Genomic DNA, 26668 nt, shown 5'->3' with positions numbered 1-26668 from the left:
CACTGTAAAATGTGAAATATGGTGCCTTTTAGTAAAAGTAAAAAATTCCAGGTTACTGCATCAGATATACTAGAAGGGCTGGGACTGTGTCAGTGGCACGGGAAGTCCTATTTTAAGTGCAGCTGACTGCCACTGTAAGATACTAAACATTTGGTGGCTTTTAAAACTAAATATGCTTTATGTCTGCACAGTGACAGCACATAAGGAGGGCTGCATAGTTTGTAATTAGTAGTTGCACACAGTATATCTCTTAATGCAAGCAGTATATCACTTAACACAGCTGTTTGCTGCCATTCATGAACCACAAACTGCTTCAAGGCTAAGTAACACTCAAAATGTGCATTGTTGCAGGCAAATGATCTGACTTTAATGCACTAACGCTTTGTAATAGCAATTGCGCCTGACTAGATTTGTGTGTGTTTTCTTCAAGCCACAACACATGAACTCAAGCACTCATCAAAAATACATTCCTATCATTAGCAAGTCATGCTTTGGACGAAGTTTCTGAAAGTACTGCCATATATGATTTTACCCTTAATTAACGACTCAAAATTGTATTTATTTCATTTATTTATGCCCTGCCTTTTAGGAACTCATCTTTTTTGTTTGATTGTACACATACAATATGATTGTTGGGAAGCACGATTTTACGTTTAGAATTAAGGTGAATAGAACAGCTTTGGGCAAAACAGTTTGAAATGAAAATGTTTCTCTTCTAAGCAGAGCTGGGAGAATTCAAAGTAGAAAACATCCATCGAAGTGTCGGCATCCCTTTAACATATGGTCATTTTGGGCGATTCACAGTGTTAAGGGCCCATTTAACTGTGGAGACTGTTATAGCAGATGATCAGATCCCTGCAAACTAAAGAGCCAGTCATCCCACTTTCTTTCCACATTGGCACTTTGATGTACACAGCACGTTTTAGGCTTTCACATATGTGTCAAGTACTATTCTTAGTTCACTTCCCTTTAAAACCAGGGGCATGTGAAAGGCAGCTTGATTTTCCATTCTTACCTATATTTTTAATTTGCCAGCCTTACATTCAAATTACAGGCACAACTTGAAAGAAAAAAAAACAGCAAAGAAAAAAAAAATGACAATAAAGACATTATTTGTAGGTGCCTTTGTGCAGAATGAAAGGGGACGGCAGGCTTGGAATACGAGCCTCAAACTAACTAACCAGTCCTGCCAAATATCACGCATCATGCGTGACACTAACGCATTTCAGTGTGGAGGTGCGCATCACCGCACTGAAATGCATTGTCACGCATAATGCAGTACTTTCTGCTGTCACAAAAATCGTGCTCCAAACAGCGTTATGTGACAGCTGGCAGTGCCATTAAATGCCTCCACTGGCTTCTCCCACAGCTCAGCAGCTGAGCAGGCTCAGCCTCACAGCGGCAGCCTGCGCCAGTAGTTCTGCTATAATGTACCTCTTTTTATTTCCGTGGCGCCATGGGGCTGAGGGACACAAGTCTTAGACTTGCCGTAGCGCCGTAGGAGCACGTGACGTGACGTCCTGCTACCAAAGGGCGCAATGAATTATACAATTTGTAAAGACTCTGGTGCGAGAGGCTCGCCTTCTTCCTCAGCCTCACTGGTTTGCGGGCCTGGACAGGGGCCCGGGCATCATGGTCGGCCGCTGGCTCACCCTACACTGCTGTTTGCAGCACCTCAGACCCTGTCCTGCCCTGCAGAGCTACCCACGCTGGAGCACGGCAGGCACAGGAGCTGAATTATTGGTCTCCCCGGCCGCCAGCGAATTACCGTCAGAGCAGCCCGGGCCAGCCGACTCGAGGCCACTTAGTGAGGGAGAGTGCTGCATGATTATGCAACAGCTGTGAGAGGGCCGATCGACGTCCTCACTGTCACTGAGGAAGAGTCACGCTGCCTCAGCCTGGGGGCTGCAAAAGAACAACAGAACAAACACAGTGGATTGTGGCGGAATTCCAGGAGATGTGCGTTAAGGGGTTCTGAAGGAGAGACTAATACGTAAGTCATCATGTAACAGGAATGTGGTGCATTTCCCACTAAGAGGACATTAGTGCCACACGCAGTGTAATGCTGTTGCTCATCTTATACAACATCAAATGGCAAATAATTGTTCATGGAACACTGATTCATTTTTCTTTTTTTCGTTTTGTTTTCAATGACAGGGTGCATGTTTTTTTTGTGTCTGAACTGTATCATCGGGTTTAAGGACATAGATAATATTTTGTTAGTCTAGGCAGTAATCACTACATTTGTGCTTTTTGCAATTGTGAGTATTGCTATTCATGTGCATTGACTGAGGAGTCTAGTGATTGGTATCATTTGTACGTAGTAGGCATGGTGAGTAGCCACAGTATGATTCACTGCAGAGGGTCACGTATTTCTTATATTTCTTGACACACACGTGTTTGTAAATTAACTCTGCCGCATGTTTAAAAGGATTGTTTCCACCTGTATTGTTTATGACTAGTTTGCTATCAGTTTGCTTGGAGGATAGCTTTGCTTGTTTTAGGGATGGTGTAATGGGGGGCTAACCTGCCAACATTGGACCATGGTGTGAATATGCTGGTTTCCACTCTGGATCTTATCTCTACACATACCTTGAGCATTTGCTTATGTTTGCATGGATTGGCAGAGCAGCTCGCTGGCGCTCTTCGCAGGCGGGCCACTGTTAGCGCACTAGTTTCTTGTTGCTCAAATGGGTGTAAATTCTGATATTTTATATGTTTCTCTTTATGTTTCATTGCTTGATTTTTACTCGCGGTAAAGTGTCACTCATAGTCGGTAAAATGTCACTCATAATTACAATGAAATTATGAAAATGTCACACATAGCAATCTGAAACCTTGGCAGCTATGACTAACTAAGCAGTGTTATGGAGCACAGTTGTGAAAAAAGCAGGTAATTTAACTGAGAATTAGCTCTGTAAGGGAAAGAAAACAGTAGGCCATCCTATAGGCTGGAAGCGGAGTTCTGAAAAAGAAAATTCAAGTAAAAGGGGCACAGCCATTTTGAAAAGAGATACACAGCCATTTAGCAGGGCTGTTTCAAAATCCAGTCTAAATGTTGTTGACTTTGACCGATTTAACCCCTTCCGTGCAAGGCTGTTTCCCCCCCCCCTCCCCCGCTGTGCTAGGGGGCGGGGGGCGCGCACAGCGCCCAGGTGCTGAGCCACGGCGCTCCGGTGCTCATGACGAGCTCAGCGCGTCATGACGCCGCCCGTTCCAATGGAATGCTCAGCACAGAAGGGGAATCAGCCCAGCATGCGAGCGTTCCATTTAACGGGTGCGGTCATGATGAGCTGAGCTCATCATGAGCACTGGAGCACCGTGGCTCATGACGAGCTGAGCTCGTCATGAGCACTCAAGGAGTTAAAAGCATGTGGCAAGCATCGAACACGAGCAACAAACATAATATGCCAGTGTCTTGTTATAACAATATCTGGTGTGCATTCACTGCACTACTTTCTTAAAGATGTTGCAATGAATAATCCACAAACCAATCAAGCAATACACTCCGTTATATAATAAACAAACAGTAACCATACATATTTTAAACACACATGGGCAACGTTAAAAAAATAAACTATTACAATATAACCTACTTAAGAGCAATTCGGAAAACAATTAACCAAAACACATATTAAAACAAAATAGTAGCCATACATATTTTAAACACATAAGCGCAAGGTCAGCAAAATTAAAATTACAAAATAGCGGACATAAAAGTAATTCAGAAAATAATTAATTAATAATTAATTAACCAACACATTGCTTTTTAACATAAAGAAACAGGTACCATACATATTTCAAGCTTCAAGCACAACAAAAACAAGGCTGTTGACTTTGGGGCGGTGGGATGGCACTCGGCCGGTAGGTGGCGCTGTTACACGACTTGCTGTCCAAAGAAGAAAAAACAAGCGCGAAGTGGGAGCGTGTGAGGCAGAGAGGAGTCGCCATGCGCGTGCACATCGCCTGTCCGTGTGCGCACATGGTTTTTCTCCCTTCGCGCACCAAACCCACAACAATAGTCTCGCCAAGGTGAAGCAACGCATGTTCTGCGTTAGCCAGGCGAGACCTAAAAAGCTGGCACCATTCCTTGAGTCCCTCCAAATTGTCACATGCTATCTATACACTGGCTTGTTTGCTTTAACTCCGGCTGCTAGGAGTATTGTAACTTTAATGCAGAGGCATGACAAAGCATTGGGCCTGGTTTTAGCAAGTCTTTGAGAAGACCCTAGCACCTGTGGATATTTCCCACCACTCGCCATTCACCCTGTACAAGTGCCTCACACCAACCATATCCAAAGGGACGCTACGGTTAGCTCCAACGAGAAACCAGGTTACATATACTCGGCATGCTCCATAGTCACAGCAGGACATATGAGAATGGTTTCCGGTATTGCTGATTTTCAAACAAAATGTTGACGGACTGGCTGTTTGTTCCACACGTCACAGACCCACAAATGAATATAGTGCATTAGCAAAAGGTTTTCAAGGGGGTTAGAATGTGAAGAATGAACTTTGATCATTAGCAGGGCCGTAACATGTTGTAGCTGCCCAGACTGCACTGAAAGAGAATAGGGAAGCATCCGTTTCCAACTTTGTGACACCACTGTGGATGACAGGCATGGACGTCATTTAGGGGTCCCAGCTGCGATCCCTGGTTTGCCCCTTGCTAGCCCTGGCATTGCCTTTGCGACCCCTGGCCTCAGTGATGGCAAAATCAGTGCCTGGAACACAGGAGCAGCTTGTCCTTATGGACGTCGGTTGGAGCTCCATTTTGGTGGTTTTCTGTCATTTATTTTTATTACACAAATAGTGAATAATATTATTCACTATAAGTGTAATAAAAAATGGAGTATAATGAGCTGGAATACGATCCTATCTGACAACTAAGGTACGTAAAAAATGCTTTCAAATGTATATTGTATGCGTGCTTGCAGGTCAGTGTGTTTATCTGAGAGGGAGTGCAAGAATATGTGTGCATGTGTAAGCATGTGTGCATGAGTCAAAGTAAAGGCCAAATGGTGTGTGATGTCACTTCCGCTACCCCTGGCATTTTTGTGAATTGATGCCCATGATGACAGGTGGTTCGAAAATAGCCAGCAAAACCCCTTGTGGGTACTGTGTACGACAATTTAAGTAAGGATGTAAGGACGGCAAAAAGCAACCTGGGCAAAATAAGGAGTTGTAGTTAAAGTAATTTGATTTATTAATGTCGGACAGGGCGTAGAGTGGGCCTTTTACCTCTCATGGGGTGAAGGAAACTTCTAGATGGCCCTGGGATCACTGCTCTAGCTATCTATAAATACTCACTACTCCTCCCGAGAGGGTATCATTACAATAAGACTAAGGTGCTGTAGGCCACAGAGAGTCGACTATGCATTTTTTTTGCTTTTTTGGTGGCGGGGAACTCAAGACTGTGACGAGGAAGACTTGGTCTCAGAGTAATGAATATTACTGGTAAGTAACCTGGCATTAACTCCTGGTCCATCTTCCTCTCACAGTCCTTACGTAGGAGTTCATACCCAAGCCTAAAACTGATTTTGACCAAGAAACCATGAAAAAGCAAAATAAGGGACATCAAAGAATGACCTCAAGAAGACGATACTGTACGACAACCCGCAGGACACAAAACAGCAGGACCAGAACCTCAAGGGCACACCACCAGCCAGAGGAAAACACGAGGGCAGTGCCCAAGAGGCAGCAGTGCCAATGCTACAAAAGAAAGGGTCGGAAAACGTCACCACGGAGATCGCAACACCCCAGGAGACCACCCCGGGAAAAAAACACGGGGCGCGAAGGCCAGCCAAGGCAGAGGAACAGAAGAAGGCCAACGCAACCAACGGGATAAGGAAAGGTGAGAAGGAATGGAACTCCCAGTGCAAGACCCGGGAGACAGACGTGGCTCCCGACTCGCGAAACACAGCAGCGTGTCACAAAGACAGAGAAAAAGCATAAACACATCCAGGAAGAAAACCAAGAAGCATCCCACAGGAAGGCAAAACAACACCAGAGGCCAAAGGCAATGAGGACACCACTGGCAGGGAAAAAAGCCGGAAGAGGACTAAGCACCACAAGAGCTGAAAAAACCGAAGTAAAAGGAGTAGTGGACAAACAATGCCCCAGCCCCCTCCCCAACTCCCAGAAGAAAATGCCACAAGCACAACAGTGGCCGAAAGAAGCTCAATGTCGGCCGGACCCAAAAAGCCCAAACTGGGCCTCCTGGAAGATCAGCAGAACCTAAGGCAAGCCACAAAGGGGTAGAAACAACAGAGAGCCGAAGAAAACAACCCAGCAGCCAGCAAGATACCAGAGGGATAGAGACAAAACACCAGCCCCATGAAAAGTCGGAGCTGCGCCCACCCACCACAGAGGGCAGACACAGCCAAAACCAACCGAAAAGCATCCCGAAGGAAGACCAACACCACCAGAGGAACTAAGAGAAAGAAGAAATACCCCTAACCTGATACCAGATGGAAAAAGAATGCCAATGACGGCAACAAGCCGCAAGGGGAGAAGACAGCCGCAAATGCCAGAGCAGGGAAGCAACAGCCAAAGAACATCAAAGGTCCAGGACGAACTGTAGCACAAGAGACAAACCGCAAGCCCCAACTAGCGATGTGAGTCCAGTGGACGAAGTGGCAGCCACAGGGGCAGTGGATGGAATGGCAAACCCCTAAGGGGCCCGACAGACACACAGAGAGGACCAGGGAACCCAGGGCACCCTTACCCAATCAGGGCAAACAACAGAACCACTGCGTGGTCCCGAACACCCCACAAAACCACCTGAGGGAAAAGAAGGAAAGGCAGAAAACAAGAAAGAAGGCCCTGGGGAGGGGTAACGGCCGGAGGAACCTCCTCTGAAGCACACGAGGAGGGACCTGACAACAAAAATAAAAGGAAGAATGGCAGCCCCCCGTGGTGAACCATGCCAGTCAAGAGAGACCGAAACAAAAAAAGGACAGACAGGCCACTAAGCCAGACACACCTCCACAGAGCAAGCAAAACACTGCCACAGGACAGCAGAAGGCCCAGACACACACCCTGGAAGACAGAAGGCTGAGAGCTAGGAGAGGCAAATCAACCAGGAAAAAGAAGCAGTAAGGGGAACAATTGCCCCACCAAAGAAACCAAAAGCAGTCGGTTAGGAAGACACACCCCGCCAAGTGCAAGGGGCAGCCGCAACCAAGAGGAAAAGAATGCAGCACCACCGGGCACCATCGCCCCGAGCAGGGGACACCCCCATGGCGACACCCCAATAACATAACATGCATAGTTGCACAGCACACGTGCATCTGTAGGCATTGTGGGGCTGAAACACAGCATAGGGACCGCAGGAGGAAAAAAAGTGAAGAGAACCCACTAGGAGCTGAACCAGCACCGATGAGGTCAAACACAGGCTCCTACAGCTGACGCATCATACCACTAAGCCACCAGACATGGTACCAAAGCAAAAACCCCTGACAAAGAGGCGGAGCCAACCACGAGAGCCCCGCAGGAACAAAGAGACACCGGACCAGAGGCATGTGCTCCCTAAACAATGAAAACAAAGTAAGAAAAGACAGTGAACAAGGAGAGACAGGTGCAACTCCCCCCAGGGAAGAAGGCCGGCATAGAGGACAAAACATCAGTCAGGGGCGCCACAACCCTGCAGAAGCTGACGGGTGAAAAAGGAGAGCGGGCCTAAGGGAGCAGAGACGAAACATCAGTCAGGGGCGCCACAACCCTGCAGAAGCTGACGGGTGAAAAAGGAGAGCGGGCCTAAGGGAGCAGAGACGAACAAAACCCTGAACTGACCCAAGGACCACCAACAAGACCAACCCGAAGTGGGCCCTGAGGAAGATGAGAACCAGGTCCAGCAAAACCAAGGACCGACAACCAGTAGAGTAAGAAGCCGTACCCCAGCACCAGCGCGGGCACCCCAAGCACCACCAACCGGGCTTGGAAAAACGAAGAGGCCACCAGCCATCCATCCACAGAAGAGAAGTGCTGGATCCCATGGAAGGCCAAACACCCCACAATGGAGCCAAGGCGTGGCGAGCACCACGGGCGAAGACGCCAGCCCTAAAGGCACAACCGAAAATTGAAAGAGGGTGCCCTGGACAGCAAAACAGAGGCCCAACAGGTGAGACAGAAAACCCCAGACCAGCAAGCACACATCCATAAAACTAATGAAGTGCAGAAAACCACCATCCCGTAAGAGAGGCAGAACAGCTGGAAACACCAACTGGAATAATGCAAGAGAGCCCTCTGAGGGCCATATCAGGGTGGGACACACCCACCGCCCACTGGCCATGAAAAGCAGTCCAGGAATCAAAAATGGAAAACACAAAGTGACCGAAACGAGGGCCAGTTGAACATGCACAACCAAGCCAAGAAAGCATCCCCCCAAAAACCACATCCACAAGCAGGAAACTGGGAACCGTAGAACATGAAGCCACAGTAACAATGCGGACAGGTGCACCAATACAAGGTGCCAAGCAGAAGCTGCAGCAGTGACAAATATCATCAGCAGAAGCACCAGCGCATGCGAGTAATCCCCCCACCCCTCAAGGCACAGAGGGACAAAATAACCTCCACACATGTGGAGATCACAGCATGGCATCCGTGAAAAGCACGTTCCCCCACCCTGCCAGTCGAAGGAGAAAGGAAAACACACATATGGTCGGCCCATGTACCCAGCAAAGAGGAGGATAAGCCTACCAGAGACGTACAGTGAAGTAGGAGGGATAACAAGTAAGCGGAAATACACAGTGTACTCGGGAGAACTAAATGAATCTCCAACAGAAGCAATGCGGCATAAGCATGCACCCGAGCTCAGTAGAGGAGCGGGAACACCAGAACCGGATGAGCACCAAAAGTGAACCACCTTCCATCAGACCAGTGGAGGGGCCAGACAAGGGAATCCAACAAATGGATTAAAGAAAGCAAGAGCAGTCAGTGCCAGCAGAACAAAGACAAATGAGAACAAAACTGGGCCCTGCATAAATGGCCCCTAAAGCCCAATACACCCTCCCTCCCCCATGGAAGGAACCATATGTGGAACCACTGAAGGAGGCACTCCACCCAAGCATGAAAGGCAGTCCAAACATCTGCAGCAACAAAGGCCCGGAGAACTGGGGCCACAGCCACCCAAGCGTATGGCCCAGCCACTGCAGGAGTATCCACAGCAGGACACAGACTAGCCCAGCAATGAGGGAAGTAGAACCACAATCAACAGTAAAGACAAAGGCCAAGTACAGTAACTGGGCACACAACCATATACACAGCCAGAATGAAAATCATAAATCCCCGGCCATTTAGCCAAGAGGGTGAAGCATTGCAACCCGACCACTCCAGGGAAACAAGTTCTGAACGAGGCCAGCAGGTTGCCAAAGCGACATCAAGGCCCAGAAACGCGCTACCCTCCAAACAAAACGCAGGGGGTGCCTGAAAACATGGAACAGAGCAGGAAGAGAACAAGGACGTACCGACAGAGTAGGGTAACCATATGGGAAATCAGGCAGACGTAATGCGACAGCCGACCCCAGAAAGGGACACGGTAATGAAGCATGGCGCTTCAGAACATAGCGGGAGAGACCCCATGTGCTTGCCACATAAAAGCCAAACCAGGGGAATAAAAAAACAAAAATAAACATCCCCGAGGTGATCACAGGCTGCCAAGCAAGCCACAGACACGCCTAGTGACCTTGCATGCCCAGCACACGAACACCATCATAAAAACTTCCCAGGAAGTGATGTACTTATACCCTTTGGTATGGGGGCCATATTGGATTGGGAAGGACAATTCAAGTTTGGTGATTAGGCTCTGCATGAATGGAAGTTAACTCATACATAAGGACTGTGAGAGGAAGAAAAACGAGGAGGTAATGAGTTATTAAAATAACATTCAATAAAATACCATTTTAACCATGCCAATATGGTCATGGGACCCACACACTGGCAGGTATATTTGATTTACAAGTATACATAAGCTAAGACATTTGACTTACAAGTATACATCTTTAAATTACAGAAAGTGAGAAAGACAACAGGAAAGACGAAGTGGGATACAATGTTAAAGAACAGTAAGAAGAGGAGCAGCAGGACAGCTACAAGATGAAGCAAACCGCAATCAGCATAGCGGCTGAGCGCTGAATGCTCATCCAGTTTAAACTACCTAATCAGCATAACAAAGAGACGTGATGCACATACAAGAGCAGTGTTCATTGCAGGCAGTGGGTAGGCTGGGTGAGACATCACTGGTAGTCAGTGCTTCTACTGTAAGCTCTCAGAGACGGTCATCCACAGATCCTCACAGAGCAAGCAATCTGACGGCCTTTGGGATCTCATCAAAGTGAATAAATAAGCAAATAAATACAATGACTTACTGCAACTGCTATTCTTCCCAACACATGTTCAGGGATTTTTCTGTAAACATCCAAAGAGCCACCTGCCAGACAAAAACATAGTGTTATGAGAAAGACATGGATAACCTTTGTCAGTTATCTTACCTTAGTTTTGCATTACAGTGGAAGGAAAGTAGCAGCACTTCTTGCAAAACCAAAAAACAAACACTGGCTAGGACTAACAGTTGTTGCACTGGGAAATATGTTTTGTTTCCATGAAATAATATAACAATCTTGGTAATTGCGTACTTTACTCATTTTTCTATGATTTAACATATATATATATTATTTGTTTAGGGCTGGCCAACTTTATGCAATCAAAAAAGTAATACAATAAACATATTTACAAAGAGGAGCTTTGGTCAGCCCTCAGACAGAATTTTCCATGATCACATGTGCACATCCGCCTAAAAAGAAGCGCAGTTTAGTGCCAGCGAGGATCATTGAATATTACATTTCGCCATGGTTTTTCTCTTTCCATTCTTTATATTGTATTAATAGCCAGCTTTTTGTGTTTAAAGTAGGCCTCTAGGTTACAATACTACACAGCCATTATTAACCCTTCTCTGCACCAATGGGAATTAAATTCTCCTAAAAGGTTTCAATGGCTGTTCTAAGTATGTCCGCCTACTAGAATGCACCTTTTACCTTCTATTGAAATTTAAGGCATTGTTTGTATTTTCAATCGAAATTTTTTTTACAAGCATATGACTGATACATTTAGGCGGTAACATCTTTTCTGCTTTTTCCTTCTTTGTATTTTGTGGCAAGATTGTGAAAAATAAAAAAAATGGCTTGTCAAGGACAGACCAACTAGATTTCTCAATGCTAGTTTATGATTGAGTTGAACTGCACGGTAAGATTTTTACAATATTTAAGAGTCATGCAAGTTTTCTTAACTGCTTTTTAAAATAGATTAATAAACAAAATCAGTAAGGCGGCATAACACTGCAATGGGTTATTAGGAAGTCAAATATGCATATGCATATGTCCCTTTCAGTAGGTAACATATAAAAACAGGAGGAGAGTCTCTTGGTGCCGAGTCCAAACCTCAGTAAATCCACATCCATTTTATTAAAACCTTGCTAAACTCTACTAACCATGAAGTACTACATCCTTTCCCAATAATTGACTTCTGCCACCAGCATCAAGGAAAGGGGTTTCCCGGGAGGAGCTGAGAGAGAAGCAGTGATCATATTACCAGGTCTGATCTTTTGGATTCACTCCTTTCACCACGGGCCCCCATGATTTGTCTACTATGGTCAGTTGTATGGACTAGAGGTAATAGATATTGTGGGAAGCAAACCATAATGTGTACATTCAGTCTAGACACTGATTCTTGCTGGCACCCATAAAAGACTCCAGATAGCTTGCAACATGACAGTACTCGTTCTATTTGTGTCAAGACTATGTTCAGCCTTTTCACCAGTCACGGCTGGTGCTCTCATACCGCCATCAAAGTTTTTTCACAAGCAGTGGCTTTCTGGTTCCATCTCAACCTGGCAATACTGCTTTAAGTCATCTTTACTATGCCTCCTGCTTCTAGGACTCAGGGAGCGCTGTAGAAAATGGTTAGACAAGCAGGCTTAAGAAATTTCAACCTCAACCAATGTGTTTCATTCTAGATCTCAGGTGTTTGTGACTTATAGTGAAAATGTGCAAATAAACCTTCAAACCCCTACATTCCCCGTTGATCCATGGCTATGATATAATAGGGGATGTCTACCTTGTTGTAGTCAACACCTACTCCAAGAAAGCGAGAGCCTCCCACTTGGGTTCCCAGATACATTCATCAATTTTTTTAAATATGCAGAGGCGCTACATGGATATCCCACATACTTTATGTAACCACTAATCTCTGGCTGCAGACTCTAAAGAACATGATAAATGTGTCATAGTGCACGTACGTCACAAGTACACCTCATGGACAGATAGTAAGGGATCACTATGCTCTCAGCATTCCTTTCTTGGCTATCAGTAACTAAGACTGGGACTGGAATGAGCTAGGATCTATGCATTTCTGGTGCAGCTTCCAATGCCGGGTGGTGATCAGTTATTGAGTGGCAGATGCAAGGTCCATGCTGGTGGAAACAGAGGTGCACCAACATGATCAATGATAAACTTTTTTCGACATGAGGCTTTAAGGGTTGGTGTGCACAAAACTACAGGAAGACTTCCCAACAGTTTGAGGTCACATCAATTCGGAGAATTGGACGTTGAAATCAAATGAATGGAAAACACAGGTAGAGCAGATAGCGTGTCTATTTTGGACATGCATGAGAGTGCGAATCTGAAGGAGACAGAACAGGAATTCTTGGAGAAAGAGGTAGGGTCTAGTAACAATGTAACAATCAAAAAGATGGCATGAAGATTAACTAAGGCATGTAGACTTTCCATATAGCAATAATAAGGGACGTTTGAGTACACAGAGAATTTCAAGGAATACAGACTGCATGGCTGCCACAGAAAAAATAGTTGCATCGGGATGGGGCACAGAAATCTTGATATTCCCGGGCCCACAGTAGCATAATATTTAAGAAGAGACGAGTATTGCAAGAAATTGTAAAAAAAAAGAAAAAAAACGTCTGGCAGGTGGCCAAACTCAAGAGTTCTCTTCCATGGCAAGACCATTTTTTTGTCTGAAAGGTGGAAGGCACCCACATCTTTTTGGGACAAGTGGAGAAGTAGAGAAAATGTACCCCTGTGTGCACAACTGGGGATTAGGGGCTTAAATTCATTGGTTTGCTCTGTACTTGATGGCGCCCCTTTGATTTTCTTGTGTTGGTGCTGTTGTTGTGACTCACGTGTGAGATGATAGATGGGTTACAACAAATGTAAAGTATTTATTCAAGTACACAAAGTGATCCACTTCTTCATTGGGAAAACACAAAATGAAAGAATTTACCTACAATGATTCAGAAACACATGCTACAATATTTTATAAAATGCTACACCATGTCTGTTACCCACATACTTATCGGTCTTTTATGAACAGATTTGTGCACCAATTTCTGAACTTTTCAGAAATATCAAAATGGAAAGCCCCAAAGAGCAATCAAGAAAAAAATACCTGAAATTCCTAATCGTTGTACACTTTGAAAAAATGTAGAATCCATCACAACCTGAGATTTCTCAAAATGTACTACATACATTTTCATGCAATAGGTATAAACAGAGATGTAAAAAAGCAGAAAGGGCATTTTTTTAACTGTGATTTATAAATCACATGGCTGGCCCCAGGAGGGCTTCGCAACGCTAAAGACTTTGTCTACTCTGAGGCACTATGTGGACCAAGCACACTAAAAGAGCCAGGTCTTGAGATGCTTGTAGAAGATTTCTTCACTTGGGCTAAGGCGTAGACAGAGAGGTAGGTTATTGCATAATTTAAGTGCCAGAAACCTAAAAGAGTAGCCTCATTTCCTTATTTGATTAATCATTGGGACTAATGCCAGCCTCAGATTAGAAGATCTTTAAACGGTGGGCAATATAGCTGATTCAGATGCCATAGACACAGCAGCAAGGAATCCGACAGCAGCACCCATGAAAGAACAGTGGAGGGAAGAGGCACAACAAAACCGAAGTGCCAAAATGAGAAAACGACTCAAATAAAGCAATAACTGAGGCAAAGCAGCCGGGAGTTGTTTTTCTCTGTGTATTTAAAAATTATTGTGTCACTAAATTCTCCTGTACTTTTTAAAGCACGCCGCCCTGGCACTAGCACCTCGCTGAGATTGACACTCACCGCACAGCCGACTGAAGCGCTGTCGGTCAAACCATTTGCCCTCACTACTCGCGCCGCCATCAGCCGCGAGACGAGAGGCCACGCCCACTAGAGGCCACGCCCCCTTCCTGTACTTAAGGCGCTGATCACGAGCGCTTTAAAGCAGAACCTGATCCTCCTGAGGCAAAGCAGCCGGGAGTTGTTTTTCTCTGTGTATTTTAAAATTATTGTGTCACTAAATTCTCCTGTACTTTTTAAAGCACGCCGCCCTGGCACTAGCACCTCGCTGAGATTGACACTCACCGCACAGCCGACTGAAGCGCTGTCGGTCAAACCATTTGCCCTCACTACTCGCGCCGCCATCAGCCGCGAGACGAGAGGCCACGCCCACTAGAGGCCACGCCCCCTTCCTCGCACGTCCCCTTGATAAGATGTGCCTTCAACGTACGCGCAGCGGACGGGCCAGCGGGCGCGCCGTCAGCGCGCCGAAGGCGCGCCAAAGGCAAGCCCGTCTGGGCCCGTCCGGGCCCAGCCGGCCCTAGGCCCAGTTACTCTGTCCCTACCGGCCTGTAACGACCGGACCTACACTCGCGCGGACTTACTATCCTTAAAACCCAACAAACAGCCCGCCTGCCCGCGCATCCTGAATGGAGAAACTTATTTCTCTGGCTGTGACATCTGCGACCCCGCCAACCAACACTCGGCACCCAAGGGCTTACACCTAGGCCTACTTAACTGCAGGTCGCTCGTTAAACACTCACACGAGGTGAACCTATTAATCACAAATAACGCCCTAGACATTCTGTTTCTAACAGAAACCTGGCTTACCCCCAGCAGCGGCCCAGATATCGTCCTGGCTCTCCCCCCCGGGTACGTCATGTGCTCACAGAACAGACCAGAAGGGAGGGGAGGTGGACTAGCGATTATTCTTAAGGACACCCTCACCTGTAGAACATCTGATGGCGACATCAAGGGATACGAAAGCTGCCACTACACAATACAAATATCGCCAGTTACCTCACTGTCAGGGACACTGATATACCGTCCACCAGGCAATCTAGGAGATTTTTCAAACAAAATTATAGATCAGACGTCCATCAAATGTACCTCCTCCACTAATTACCTACTACTAGGAGACCTGAATGTGCATTTCTTGGACCCAGAGGACAAGCAGGCCAGTGAACTACTCCAGGATTTCACCTCAATGGGCCTTGACCTCAAAAACCCACGGGCCACCCATGAAAGAGGACAACTGCTTGACCCTATCCTCTCTAACATCACCAATCTAAGAACGGTCGACAATATTCCCCTTCCCTGGACGGACCACTTCTTGGTCTCCCTAGTATGGGATATCATTATTCCGCCCCCTCCATCTACAAAAACCAGAACGTATAGCAGACGTTGGCAGAAATTGGACCCAGACATGTGGGCTGCCAAACTCAGGGAAAACGCCCCGCCCCCCCCCCCCACGACGCCCTAGCAGGGGACAAAGAACTCAGTACCTGGATTTCCCAATCGCTCGACGCTATTCTGCCAAAAACCCACTCTCTGAAACACATCAAGAGAGTTAATCCCTCACCCTGGTACACCCCGGAACTCAACCTTCTTCGCAAGATTTGCAAAAGGAACGAACGTATCTGGAGGAAGGAAAAAACCACGGAACAAAAAGAGTCATTTCGTATCTCGGTCAAAACTTACAAAAAAGAGCTCCGTAACACCAAAACTAGCTTCTACGAGAACAAAATTAAAAACGCTGCCTGCTCGGCCCATGAAACCTATACAGTTCTTAAAGAACTCCTCCACGCCCCTGACCCCCCTCTCAAACCCCTAGACCCCAAAGAAGCTGAAACTAAATGTAACAACTTAGCCACCTTCTTTGACGAGAAGATTCAAAAAATTCTTCTCACCATACCTCCCCCCGATCAGGCCGACACAGAGCAGGATCTCACTCTCACTCCCACCTCCACCCATCCCCCCCCGTCACCAGCTCACCCCCAACCCTCCCTGGATGCCTTCGGACCCGTAACAACGGAAGAAGTAGGAGCTACGCTTGCCTCAATTAAAAGTGGCTCCGCCCTCGACCCCGCACCCCTCCGTTTCCTAAAAAAAGTGTCGAGCACCATCATCCCTCCCCTCACGGCCCTGATCAACTCCTCTTTCGCGGAGGGCATAGTCCCCCCCAGCTGGAAAGCGGCTGCTGTCAAAGGTCTACTAAAAAAACCCTCCTTAGACCCACAGGACCTCACCAACTACAGGCCCATATCCCTTCTTCCTGGAAACAGCAAGATCGCAGAGAAGCTGGTAAACAAACAACTATCGTTTTACCTAGAAAGCAACAACCTCTTAGCGGTCTCCCAGACAGGGTTCCGTCCAGGGCACGGACATCGCCCTCCTGGCAGCAGTAGAGAAGGCCAGAAGCATTCTGGACACAGGAGGATCAGTGGCAGTGATCCTCCTGGATCTCAGTGCGGCCTTCGACACTGTAGACCACCCAACCCTAATCCATCGTCTGGGAGAGATCGGACTAAAGGGTATGGCCCTGAAATGGTTAGAGTCCTTCTTATCAGGACGCTCATTTCAGGTACGGGAAAATGACAGCTGCTCATCCATCTTCCCCCTCCGGTGTGGAGTGCCACAGGGCTCATCCCTGAGCCCCACGTTGTTCAACGTGTATATGGCCCCACTGGAGAAGAGGGTCAGTTCGTTCGGCGTGTCAATCATCAACTACGCCGACGACACTCAGCTGGTCGTAACTCTCTCACATCCCCACCACGCCCCATCGGATCTCCACGGCTGCCTCTCTGAAGTCCACCGATGGATGAACCTCTCCTCACTTAAGCTGAATGGGTCCAAGACTGAGATCCTCTTGATGGGCCACAAGGGGATTTCTTTACCATCTCACCTTTGGCCCAGTTGCCTAGGTGACCCTCCCACTCCCAAGGAAGAGGTCAAGAGCCTGGGTGTGTGGATTGAAAGGGACATGAGCTTTAAAACTCAGGCTAAAAGAACGGAAGGGACATGTTTTGGGCTACTCAGAGCCTGTAGGAAGATCTTCCCCTTACTCCCTGAGACCGCAAGGAGGCTCCTCATTCAGGGTCTAATCCTGGCAAGATTAGATTACTGTAACGCCATCTACCTGGGAGCCCCTGAAGCCACCCTGAACTCACTGCAAAAAGTTCAAAATGCCGCCGCCCGCCTACTCACGGGCACACCAGGAAGATCCTCCGCCAGGCCTGCTCTTAGATCTCTCCACTGGCTCCCAGTCAGAGAAAGGGTCGTTTTCAAGGCCCTGTGCCTGGCCCATAAAACTCTCAACAATAACGCCCCCCCCCCTTCTCAAAGAACTCCTAGTCCCATACAAAGCGGAGAGAGACCTCCGGTCCGGTGCAGAAAATTTTATTGCAGTCCCGAGAGTCAGAAAAGCCATGACCGGTGGCCGTCGCTTCTCGGTTCACACAGCAAAACAGTGGAACCATCTGCCACGAAAACTCAGGTCAGAACCAAACTACCTCCAATTCAGAAAAACCCTAAAGACCCTCCTTTTCCCGCAGACATAACCTCATCAGACGGCTGAACCCCCTAGGAGAACAGGTCAGCGCTGGGATGCTCCTTGAGTTACTACGCGCTTTACAAAACCATTAAATAAATAAATAAATAAATAAAATAACTGTGCACTCTTTAACTAACTCATCGGATCAAAATGAAAATAATTCAAAATCTTGCCTTTCTGAAGAGCAAATCGGAAGGAAAGCCAGGCACATTCAATGAGGTATGAGGAAAATAAGAGCGTAGTTTAATAATAAATGAACTAATCAGAAAGTTTAAATAAAATAAATAAAATCGGCTTTTTAGCAGCGGAAGCAATGTTTAAGCAGGACGGTTCTTTCTGATGAAACATGACGCTTGCCCCGGTTAAGCCTTAAGTTTCAAAATGAAGAACTGAGGCTACACGGGAACAGAACTAGTGCAGGCAGCAAGCAAGGACTTTAGCTGTGCTGTGAATACATATCTAATTTCATAGGTACTAGAACACTGCATTGGTGTCGCAAACCTTACATACGAACAAGAAAAATAAAGGCAAACATACTTTTGATCTCACGATGCACATTTTTGCCATAGTTGTCCCTGGAACTTAAGTAAACTATTTTGTGTGTGATGTGCTCATTGTGAAAGGACAGAATGTGTCATTCAAAGTGAAGTTAGTCAATGGAGTAAGTGTTCTGGCCCACTGCGCCGTGGCGTATATTGTAGTGGGTAAAAGAAAATTGTGAATTAAAACAACAGAGCAATGGATGAAGAGGGCTGGCTAAAAGCCTCTGTGGAGTTAGTTCATTATACACATATTTTTAGTTAAGTCCAAAGATCTTGGTGAACACCAGACCAGCAATGTACATGGCCTTATCTTTCATTCATGTCCTTTCGTGAATCTTACCAAATTTTAAGTACAGGTAGTTCAGTAAATACCGTGGCTGACACCATGGCAAAGGGTATTGATTGTTAAACACAGCCTCCTTGAGGGCTCAACAGTCCATGCTTGGTGGCAGTCCCTTTTTGAACTAAGTGTAGGTGGGTATCACTGAAAAAGTGGAATGATGAACGGAATATTTGCCAAGATGAGCCGCTACATAACTACTTCGATGCCATCTGTTTTTATGTAAAACGCCCTGTTCCAGCCATGGGTAAGCATGCTGCAGCTCCTGATTTCATTAGAACAGTGGTTACAACAAAATGGGCAATCTTTCCATTCACATGGGTTGAATCACATGTGCAGATGATCAGACTTTGGGCGGCTTAAGTGTTTCTTTGTATTTAAATTCACTTGACTCTTTCAGGGGTGTATAGTCTTTCACTGAATTCTCTCAAGTTTGGCAGCTTCTTTACTTAATATTCTGGAAATCAAATTATTCTAGACCTGTTCTTAGAATTGCACTGTAGAATGAAAACGTTCCTCATCTTTCTCTTGTCATAACTAACAAGAGTTCTCCGTTCACAATTTTTGCTACTTCATCTCATTGGTTACTCATATCTAACTTATCTGCGAGGATGCACTAATCCATCTCAACGTTAATACATTCAAGGATCCACTACCAGTTTGTTTCCTATATATCAGATTGTTCGTTTCTAGATGGATGGAAGTGCATATATCTAATGTACAACCAGTGCTTAATTTGAGCCAGTGGTTTCCGTTGTTCAGCACCGGCACTTAATTGTCAGCACAGGCACTTATGACAGTCTAGCACAGTACAACTCATACCTGTTGCCCCAGCCCAGTTTCCTGGTGTTGTTATATGATTTAGTGGTTTTAGTCTTGCATCTGGAGGCCTTCCCCATATTGTCTCTGATGAGAAAATATTACAACCAAGTGACAGAGTCCTTTCCACTCTATTACTCGTGAATACGTTAAACAACACCAAGTCCAACACATCACTAGTGGCCATTTCTGAGTCCGTGGATGCTCACTTCATCAATAATCCCAACTGTGATCATTTATCCAATGCTCAGCCCAAAACACCATACACACTTATAGGACCGTTTTATCATTTGTGTTGCACTACATCATGCAGTGGCCAAAGATATACTTAAGTCAAGGCATTCCAAAACAAGAGAGGCATAATGAAATGAAATGCTGAGCTAATGCTCAGATCAACTCTGATTATTGGCAACGTTTGTGCAATAGAGCTCTAGCCAGCATATACGAAACCAAACTCACTACAACGCAAGCAGGAGATGGGTTTTCAGAACATACTGCAGAATAGTTCAGAACAAAAATTGTGCCTTAAACAAAAAAGCATGAAACAGAACTTACCATCCATGAACTCTGTGCAAATTGATATCCTGTTCTCAACAAAGAAGGCCCCGTAAAATCCAATAATATAGGACGAATCACACTGTAAAGACAAAGTAGAGAGAACTAGTACCAACTATAACCCTCTGGGCGTCTGCAGTCTTTACACCAGAAAGAAAAATTTAAAGTGAAATGTGTGTTCACATGTAGCCTTCTGTTCAAACTCAGTGCAGAGAGGAGTCATATACCCTCTTAGTATTACTTTATAAAGCACACTGTGAAAGAGGTGTAGCTAGCCCTTTGGCCACCCGTGGCAGTCCCTGCATCTGGCACCCCCCGGTGGCCGCAGTGAAGAGAATAAACTTTGGAGGTCATCAAGACATTAAAACTGGTCAAGACAATCAGGTTCATCACGTCAGCTTAGTTCTCTGTCAGATGTAATGATGAACATTCTAATACATCTCCAGTTTTGTCTGTGCTGAGGAAGGAAACTATTACTTACCCTTTAATCATTTGTTCATAGTCTATAGTGCTGTAGATTTACATGCTCTACATACTCTCGCCAACTAGTGTTTTAGTTGATCCTCAGTGGGGACTGCGTAGCTGCAGCGGAAGCCGCATCTTCTCCTACATCGCCACCAAGATCTTGAACAACCTACCCCTCCACCTTCGAACAGCACCCTTTCTGGCAGACTTCAGGAAGAAAGAGAAACGCAAGACCTGGCTCTTCAACGGAGATGTCGCATCCACAGCATCTAGATACCCCTAGGGGTGACAGTGCTGCGCTATACAAATGGAGGTTGATTGAACCATGGCTAATTTTTCTGTTTAAAGTAAATAGTGCTAAATGCCAAGTTACTCGTCTTCCATAATTACGGTGAATCCAGTGTAATTTTGCGGTAGTGGTGCATAATTACGCTACAGCAAGTTATGCAAGTTACACCCACCCCTTCTTTTAACATCTAGAGTTGTAAGGCTCTTTCCGCTACTGAGTCTGATCTGAAAACTCAATGGTCTAATTGATGTGAAAAGGTGAGACAATTGAGCACTACCTTGTGAACACTGAATGAAATACTCCTGTGTTATTAGGGCCTTAAGCTTGTTAATATGCTTGAATAAGGTCACTGCTATTAGGGAAGCTATTTTCCACAATAGAAACTACAGATTACAGGAGTGGAGGGGTGTCACTCCTCTCCGTGACCTGAGCTGATTTAGGATTCACAAATGGTCATGAGGCGTTCTTGCAGGAATTATCCTCTTCAGCTCTTCCATGAAAGTTTCACTACAGTGATTTGTAAGAGGGAAAAATATTCCCTACTTTGCATTTATGTTGCAACTGCAGCTAAGTTTAAACAATTGTAGATATATATTAGGCCTGATTCTGAATCTGTAGAAGGCATCAAAATATATCCCATACAGATACCTTAAATGGGTCTATTTTCTTTTCAGTAGTTGACAAATGTTTTCCACTTTGCTGAGTACCACGCACACGTGATGGGCTACATGTCTCACGCAGTATAAGCATACACACATCTCCGAAACCAAACTACTAGACAGCTGGTTGTGGTCTGGGCGGTACAAAAGGGGGTGGTGATGGACGGAGCATCTGAACCAATCAAACACTCACACCCAGTCAACAAATCTGGGTTTAATCCATCACCGTTCTTTAGCCCACTCTGCCACCACAGTTCCGACATGGCCATATGCAAATCAGTCTGACCCGGTGCCTCATAGGAACAGTCCAGCCCGAACTGCCAAGCCATGCCTTCCCTGGACCGGAAACAAGCTTCCTAGGACCGGTTTCTGGCATTTCAGCCGTCTTCAGCCAGGCTTGCTTGAATCCAGTGGCAAAGTGAGCAAGGGACTCACGTCTGAGCATACCCTGCCAACTTATGGCGAACAAAGGGGTACAAAAGGGGGTGGGGATGGACGGAGCATCTGAACCAATCAAACACTCACACCCAGTCAACAGATCTGGGTTTAATCCATCACCGTTCTTTAGCCCACTCTGCCACCCCAGTTCAGACATGGCCATATGCAAATCAGTCTGACCCTGTGCCTCATGGGAACAGTCCAGCCCGAACTGCCAAGCCATGCCTTCCCTGGACCGGAAACAAGCTTCCTGGAACCGGTTTCTGGCATTTCAGCCGTCTTCAGCCAGGCTTGCTTGAATCCAGTGGCAAAGTGAGCAAGGGACTCACGTCTGAGCATACCCTGCTAACTTATGGCAAACAAAGCGGTACAAAAGGGGGTGGTGATGGACGGAGCATCTGAACCAATCAAATACTCACACCCAGTCAACAGATCTGGGCTACATGTCTCACGCAGTATAAGCATACAGTATAAGCATACACTCATCTCCAAAACCAAACTACTAGACAGCTGGTTGTGGTCTGGGGGCCAAAGTTCACCATGATATTGAGTTAGAAGGTCCATCCTGACCAGCAGCTTCTACATAGACTGATGGACACCTCTAGAAACAGGGAGTACGAGGGTTGACCAGTCAATGTTGGGGCTACTTGGATGAGTGCCATTGACACCTGCTGCAGCTTCCTCATCACATGAGGGATGACATGGAGAGAAGGAAAACAAGGCAAAAGCCCCTCATCAATGCATCCATATAGGCTTACCCATGGACTGTAGAAGTGGGTACCTGTCACCGTTTTGGCATTCAGTGTTTGCTGGGGTGGCGAAGAGGTCGATGGTCTGATGTCCCACAGATGAAGATATCTTGGAGGACTTGTGGGTAGAGTTACCACTCATAGACTTGCTGATATTTCCTGCTGAGAGGGACACAACGTCATTGTCCACCCCTAGGAAGTGCTCCACTTGCAGGTCAATCTTGCTGCACAAGGCCCAACACCACATCTCTTTAGCTAAAGCGTACAGCTGCTGGCAGTGAGCCCCCTCCTCCTTGTGAATGTAGTACATGCTGTCATGTTGTTCATCATTATGTTGACTTTATTCACCAGACAAGCTTGATAAAGTCTCTCAGGGCTAGATGAACCACCAGAAATTCAAGATAACTGATGCAATGGTGCTGGGAAGTCCAGGTGCCATGAACGGTGATGTTATTGTGATGCGTCCCCCATTCCAACAGTGAGGCACTGATGGTAATGGTCACTTGCTGGAGATAGTCAAGGAAAGGCCTGCCAAGAAAAAGATTATTAATGTTCCACCATTGCAGAAAGCCTCAAATATGGGTCTTTACCAATATTAGATCTTCCCATAGGCATTCCACTTGTGACCATAGCTGTACAATGCACTCTTGATGAGGGTGCATGTGCGGTATTAATGCATGAAGTCAGCATCCCCAAGAGATTCATTACAGTCCTTATAGTAAGAGGATGCCCAGTCTGAAAAAGCAGCAGCTGCTTTAATGTCATCATTCTCTGCTCATTGAGGTATGCTTTCCTCACAACGGTGTTTGTGATGGAGCAAGGAAGGGCTCTATTTGGGGGGCTTGAAGATGATACTTTTGGGCACTATTGATGAACCCTGGACTAAAGAAAGTGTATTAGGCACCGCTGATGCTCTTTATCAGTCAGCAGTCAAAGTGAGGAAATACGTGGATGGCTTTTCTGTGCAGATGCATAGCCACCACCACTACGCACTATGTAAACCCCCTGGGGATGCAGTGACTCTGAAGGGCAGAACTTTGATCAGGTGTTGTCCACTTACCACAAAACAAAGGCACTGATGGTGTGTTGGGTGAATGTGACTAGGGAGATAGATGTCCTTTAGGTACAGTGCCGTCACATAACCGCCCTGTTGGATAAGCAGGATGACACAAGGAACCCCTCCGAACGAGCTGCTCACAAGGCAGCCCACCCCAACTAAAAAGGGGTATCAAGGAAGTCAGGAGAGCGGCCATCACAGCCTGCAGCGATACAGAGGCCACCCACACAAACGTTTTCTTCAAAATAGTCAAGGAATTCACAAACCCGGCTGCCACAGAGAACACCATCCACCCCTCCCAAGAACTCTGCAACACCCTCTCAGACTATTTCCACAGCAAGATTGCCACCATCTACAACATCTTCAACCCCCATCCTACTGCTCTCAATCCCAACAGCCTCAACCCACCAGCACACACCAGCCAAGTGATCACAACCTGGTCTCCGATCAACACTCAGACCACCACGACCATCCACTTGGGGGCACCCACCAACCCCTGACCCCACCATATCTTCAACCTCGGAGCCAACACCATCAGCGCGGGAATCACCAGCATCATTAACACCTCCATCTCCACAGCAGTCTTCCTGGACAGGTAGAAACACGCAGACGTATGACCCCTCTTAAAGAACCCCTATGCCGACCCCAGTGAACTAAAACATTATCGACCGATCTCTCTGCTCCCTTACCCGGCCAAAATACTCAGGAAGACCATCACCCACCCGCTCAATGAATACCTGGAACAAAACCACCTACTGGGCGTCTCCAAGTCTGTGTTCCAACCAACCACAGCACTGACACAGTGCTGATCGCTGCTACAAACTACATCAGAAACCTCCTCAAACATGGCAAGACTGTGGCCCTGATCCTCCTCGACATCTCTGCTGCATTCAACACCATCTCCCACTACACCCTCATCAACAGACTCCACAACATCGGCATACAGCAAAACGCCCTCAAGAGGATCGCATCCTTCCTTACAGCATGCACTCAGAGCATCCGGCTGCCTCCCTTCACATCCAAACACAAGGACATCATATGCGGCGTACCCAAAGGACCATCCCTCGGCCCCACCTTGTTCCACACCTATATGACTCCCCTCGTAGACAGCATACGATCCCACAGCCTCAACATATTTTCATATGCAGACCACACTCAACTTATCCTCTCACTCACCAAAGACCCCTCAAACGCCATAACCAACTTCTGCTACATTATGACCAACTGGAGGAAAGACAACTGCTTTAAACTCAACTCCGACAAGACCGAAGTACTGATCTTCAGAAAGGACACCTCCGTCTGGGACCACAGCTGGTGGCCAGCAGAACTCGGAACAACACTCACACCAACGGACTAGACACACAACCTAGGCATCATCCTCGACAACGAACAGAAAGTTGAAATGACAAGTCAACGCAGTCGCCTCCTCCTGCTTCCACACCCTTTGCATGCTCAGCAGAAGCATCAGATGGTCCCAGTCAACACCAGAAAGACTGTCTCCCAAGCCCTTGTCACCAGCCACCTAAACTACGGAAATGCCCTCTATGTCGGCATTACCATGCATCTCCTCAGAAGACTCCAGACCATACATAATGCAGCAGCCAGACTCATTCTGGACCTCCCTAAATGGATGCACATCATCCCCCACCTCAAAAACCTCCACTGGCTCCTCATCCAGAAGAGATGCCAGTTCAAGATCCTAATGCAAGTCTACAAAGCTCTACATAATCAAGGACAGTCCTACATCAACCATCGACTGAACTTCTATATACCCTCAAGACACCTGTGATCCTCCTGACTTGCCCGTGAGCACCCCCCCACATCCGTCCCAGCCCAAGCGGAGGCTGCTCTTTCTCCTACATCGCTGCCAAGACGATTGATTGATGACGCCCTAAACAGTGCTCATGTCGAAATGCTCTAACAGGATGTAGTGATTAAGTTGCCTGAGGTCTAATGAATCATCCTTTTTAAGGATTAGAAAGTAGATGGAGTATGCTCGTTGATGTGGAAGCACCACCTGTACTTCTTCCATAAGCCAGAGGTGGTCTCAGCTGAAGAATTGGTGGTGGGGTGGGATGTTGGGGGTATTTTGGAACGCAAAGCAGTAGCTATGCCCTATCGCTGCATGCAGCCACTCACAGGAGATCTCTTCCCAACAGAAAAGGAACTCTAGTAGTCTCCATCTAACGGATGATGTGTGATCGGGGGACCAAAAGCACGTCACTGCTTGGAGGTAGAGGCGCCCCTGCTGAAGCCGCCTCTACCGTTGTCCAAGTTGTTGCTCCTAACTGCATGTGGTGTTGCTCTTCCTGTCGGGAGTCTTGAAAGGACTGATGTTAGCAATTGTAACTTTGTGTCTGACTGGTTGGAGTTGTCATTTCTTCAACTCTTAACTGCTGCCTCCAAAAATACAGATTTCAGGATAATGTCAAGGAGAACACCCATTTACATGGCTGTCTTGGTGTCTTTCTTATGTTCTCTAGCATCTGATGACTGAAGAGAAGCTCTCAGTCAAAAGGAAGGTTGAGAAGGTGCTGCTGAACGTCTGGCCTGAACCTACAAGATGAGTTGCCGTGCATGGTACTACAGAATACTTGTGTTGATCCCTCGAGAAAGTGATATCTGCTGAATCGAGAGAACAGCGGACATTGGCATTAGAGATACGTTTTCCCATGGTCACAAGCTCTAGTCCCACTTTCCTATGGGTTTCTGGGAGGTGCTTTACCAGTTACTCCATTTCATCCCATTTGTATCTATATTGTAGTAGACAGCACATAGAATTGGCAATGTACCATGAGTGGCAGCCCCCAACGTCACACGCTTGCTAGCTGCATCAATGCGCTTGCTTTCCCTTGTCTGGCAGAGTGGGTGTCAATTGCTGTGTATGCTCAAGTGCTTTTCTGCGCTGTATGAATTACAAAGGAGACTGGGGAACCTGGCTGCAAAAGAAGAGTTGGTCACCGGGTGAGACCATGTCCACCCTGACCCCTGGGTATGACAACATTAGTATTTACTGGCTCCTTGAAGTTGTCTGGGGCGGTCTTCAACATGCTTTTAGCATGGGCAGGTGCTGCACAGTTCTTTCAGGTTTGGAAAGAG

General features: G+C 46.5%; 1 protein-coding gene across 2 annotated transcripts in view; it reads right to left on the bottom strand.

Annotated features, from left to right (window-relative positions):
* MAP2K5 (mitogen-activated protein kinase kinase 5) overlaps window positions 1–26668 on the bottom strand; it is a 1262070-nt gene that overhangs the window by 640633 nt on the left and 594769 nt on the right. For both annotated transcript variants that reach the window (XM_078683055.1, XM_078683056.1), the window contains 2 exons: window positions 19913–19994; window positions 10368–10429 (listed from right to left, as the gene is read on the bottom strand). In XM_078683055.1, coding sequence (XP_078539181.1) covers window positions 10368–10429; window positions 19913–19994 — 144 coding nt within the window. The remainder of the gene's footprint in view (window positions 1–10367; window positions 10430–19912; window positions 19995–26668) is intronic.

The sequence above is a fragment of the Lissotriton helveticus genome, chromosome 3_1 (assembly GCF_964261635.1).
Source record: "Lissotriton helveticus chromosome 3_1, aLisHel1.1, whole genome shotgun sequence".
NCBI classification, from domain to species: Eukaryota; Metazoa; Chordata; class Amphibia; order Caudata; family Salamandridae; genus Lissotriton; species Lissotriton helveticus.
Note: the sequence above shows the minus strand (reverse complement) of the source record. Positions and strands in the feature narration are given on the sequence as shown.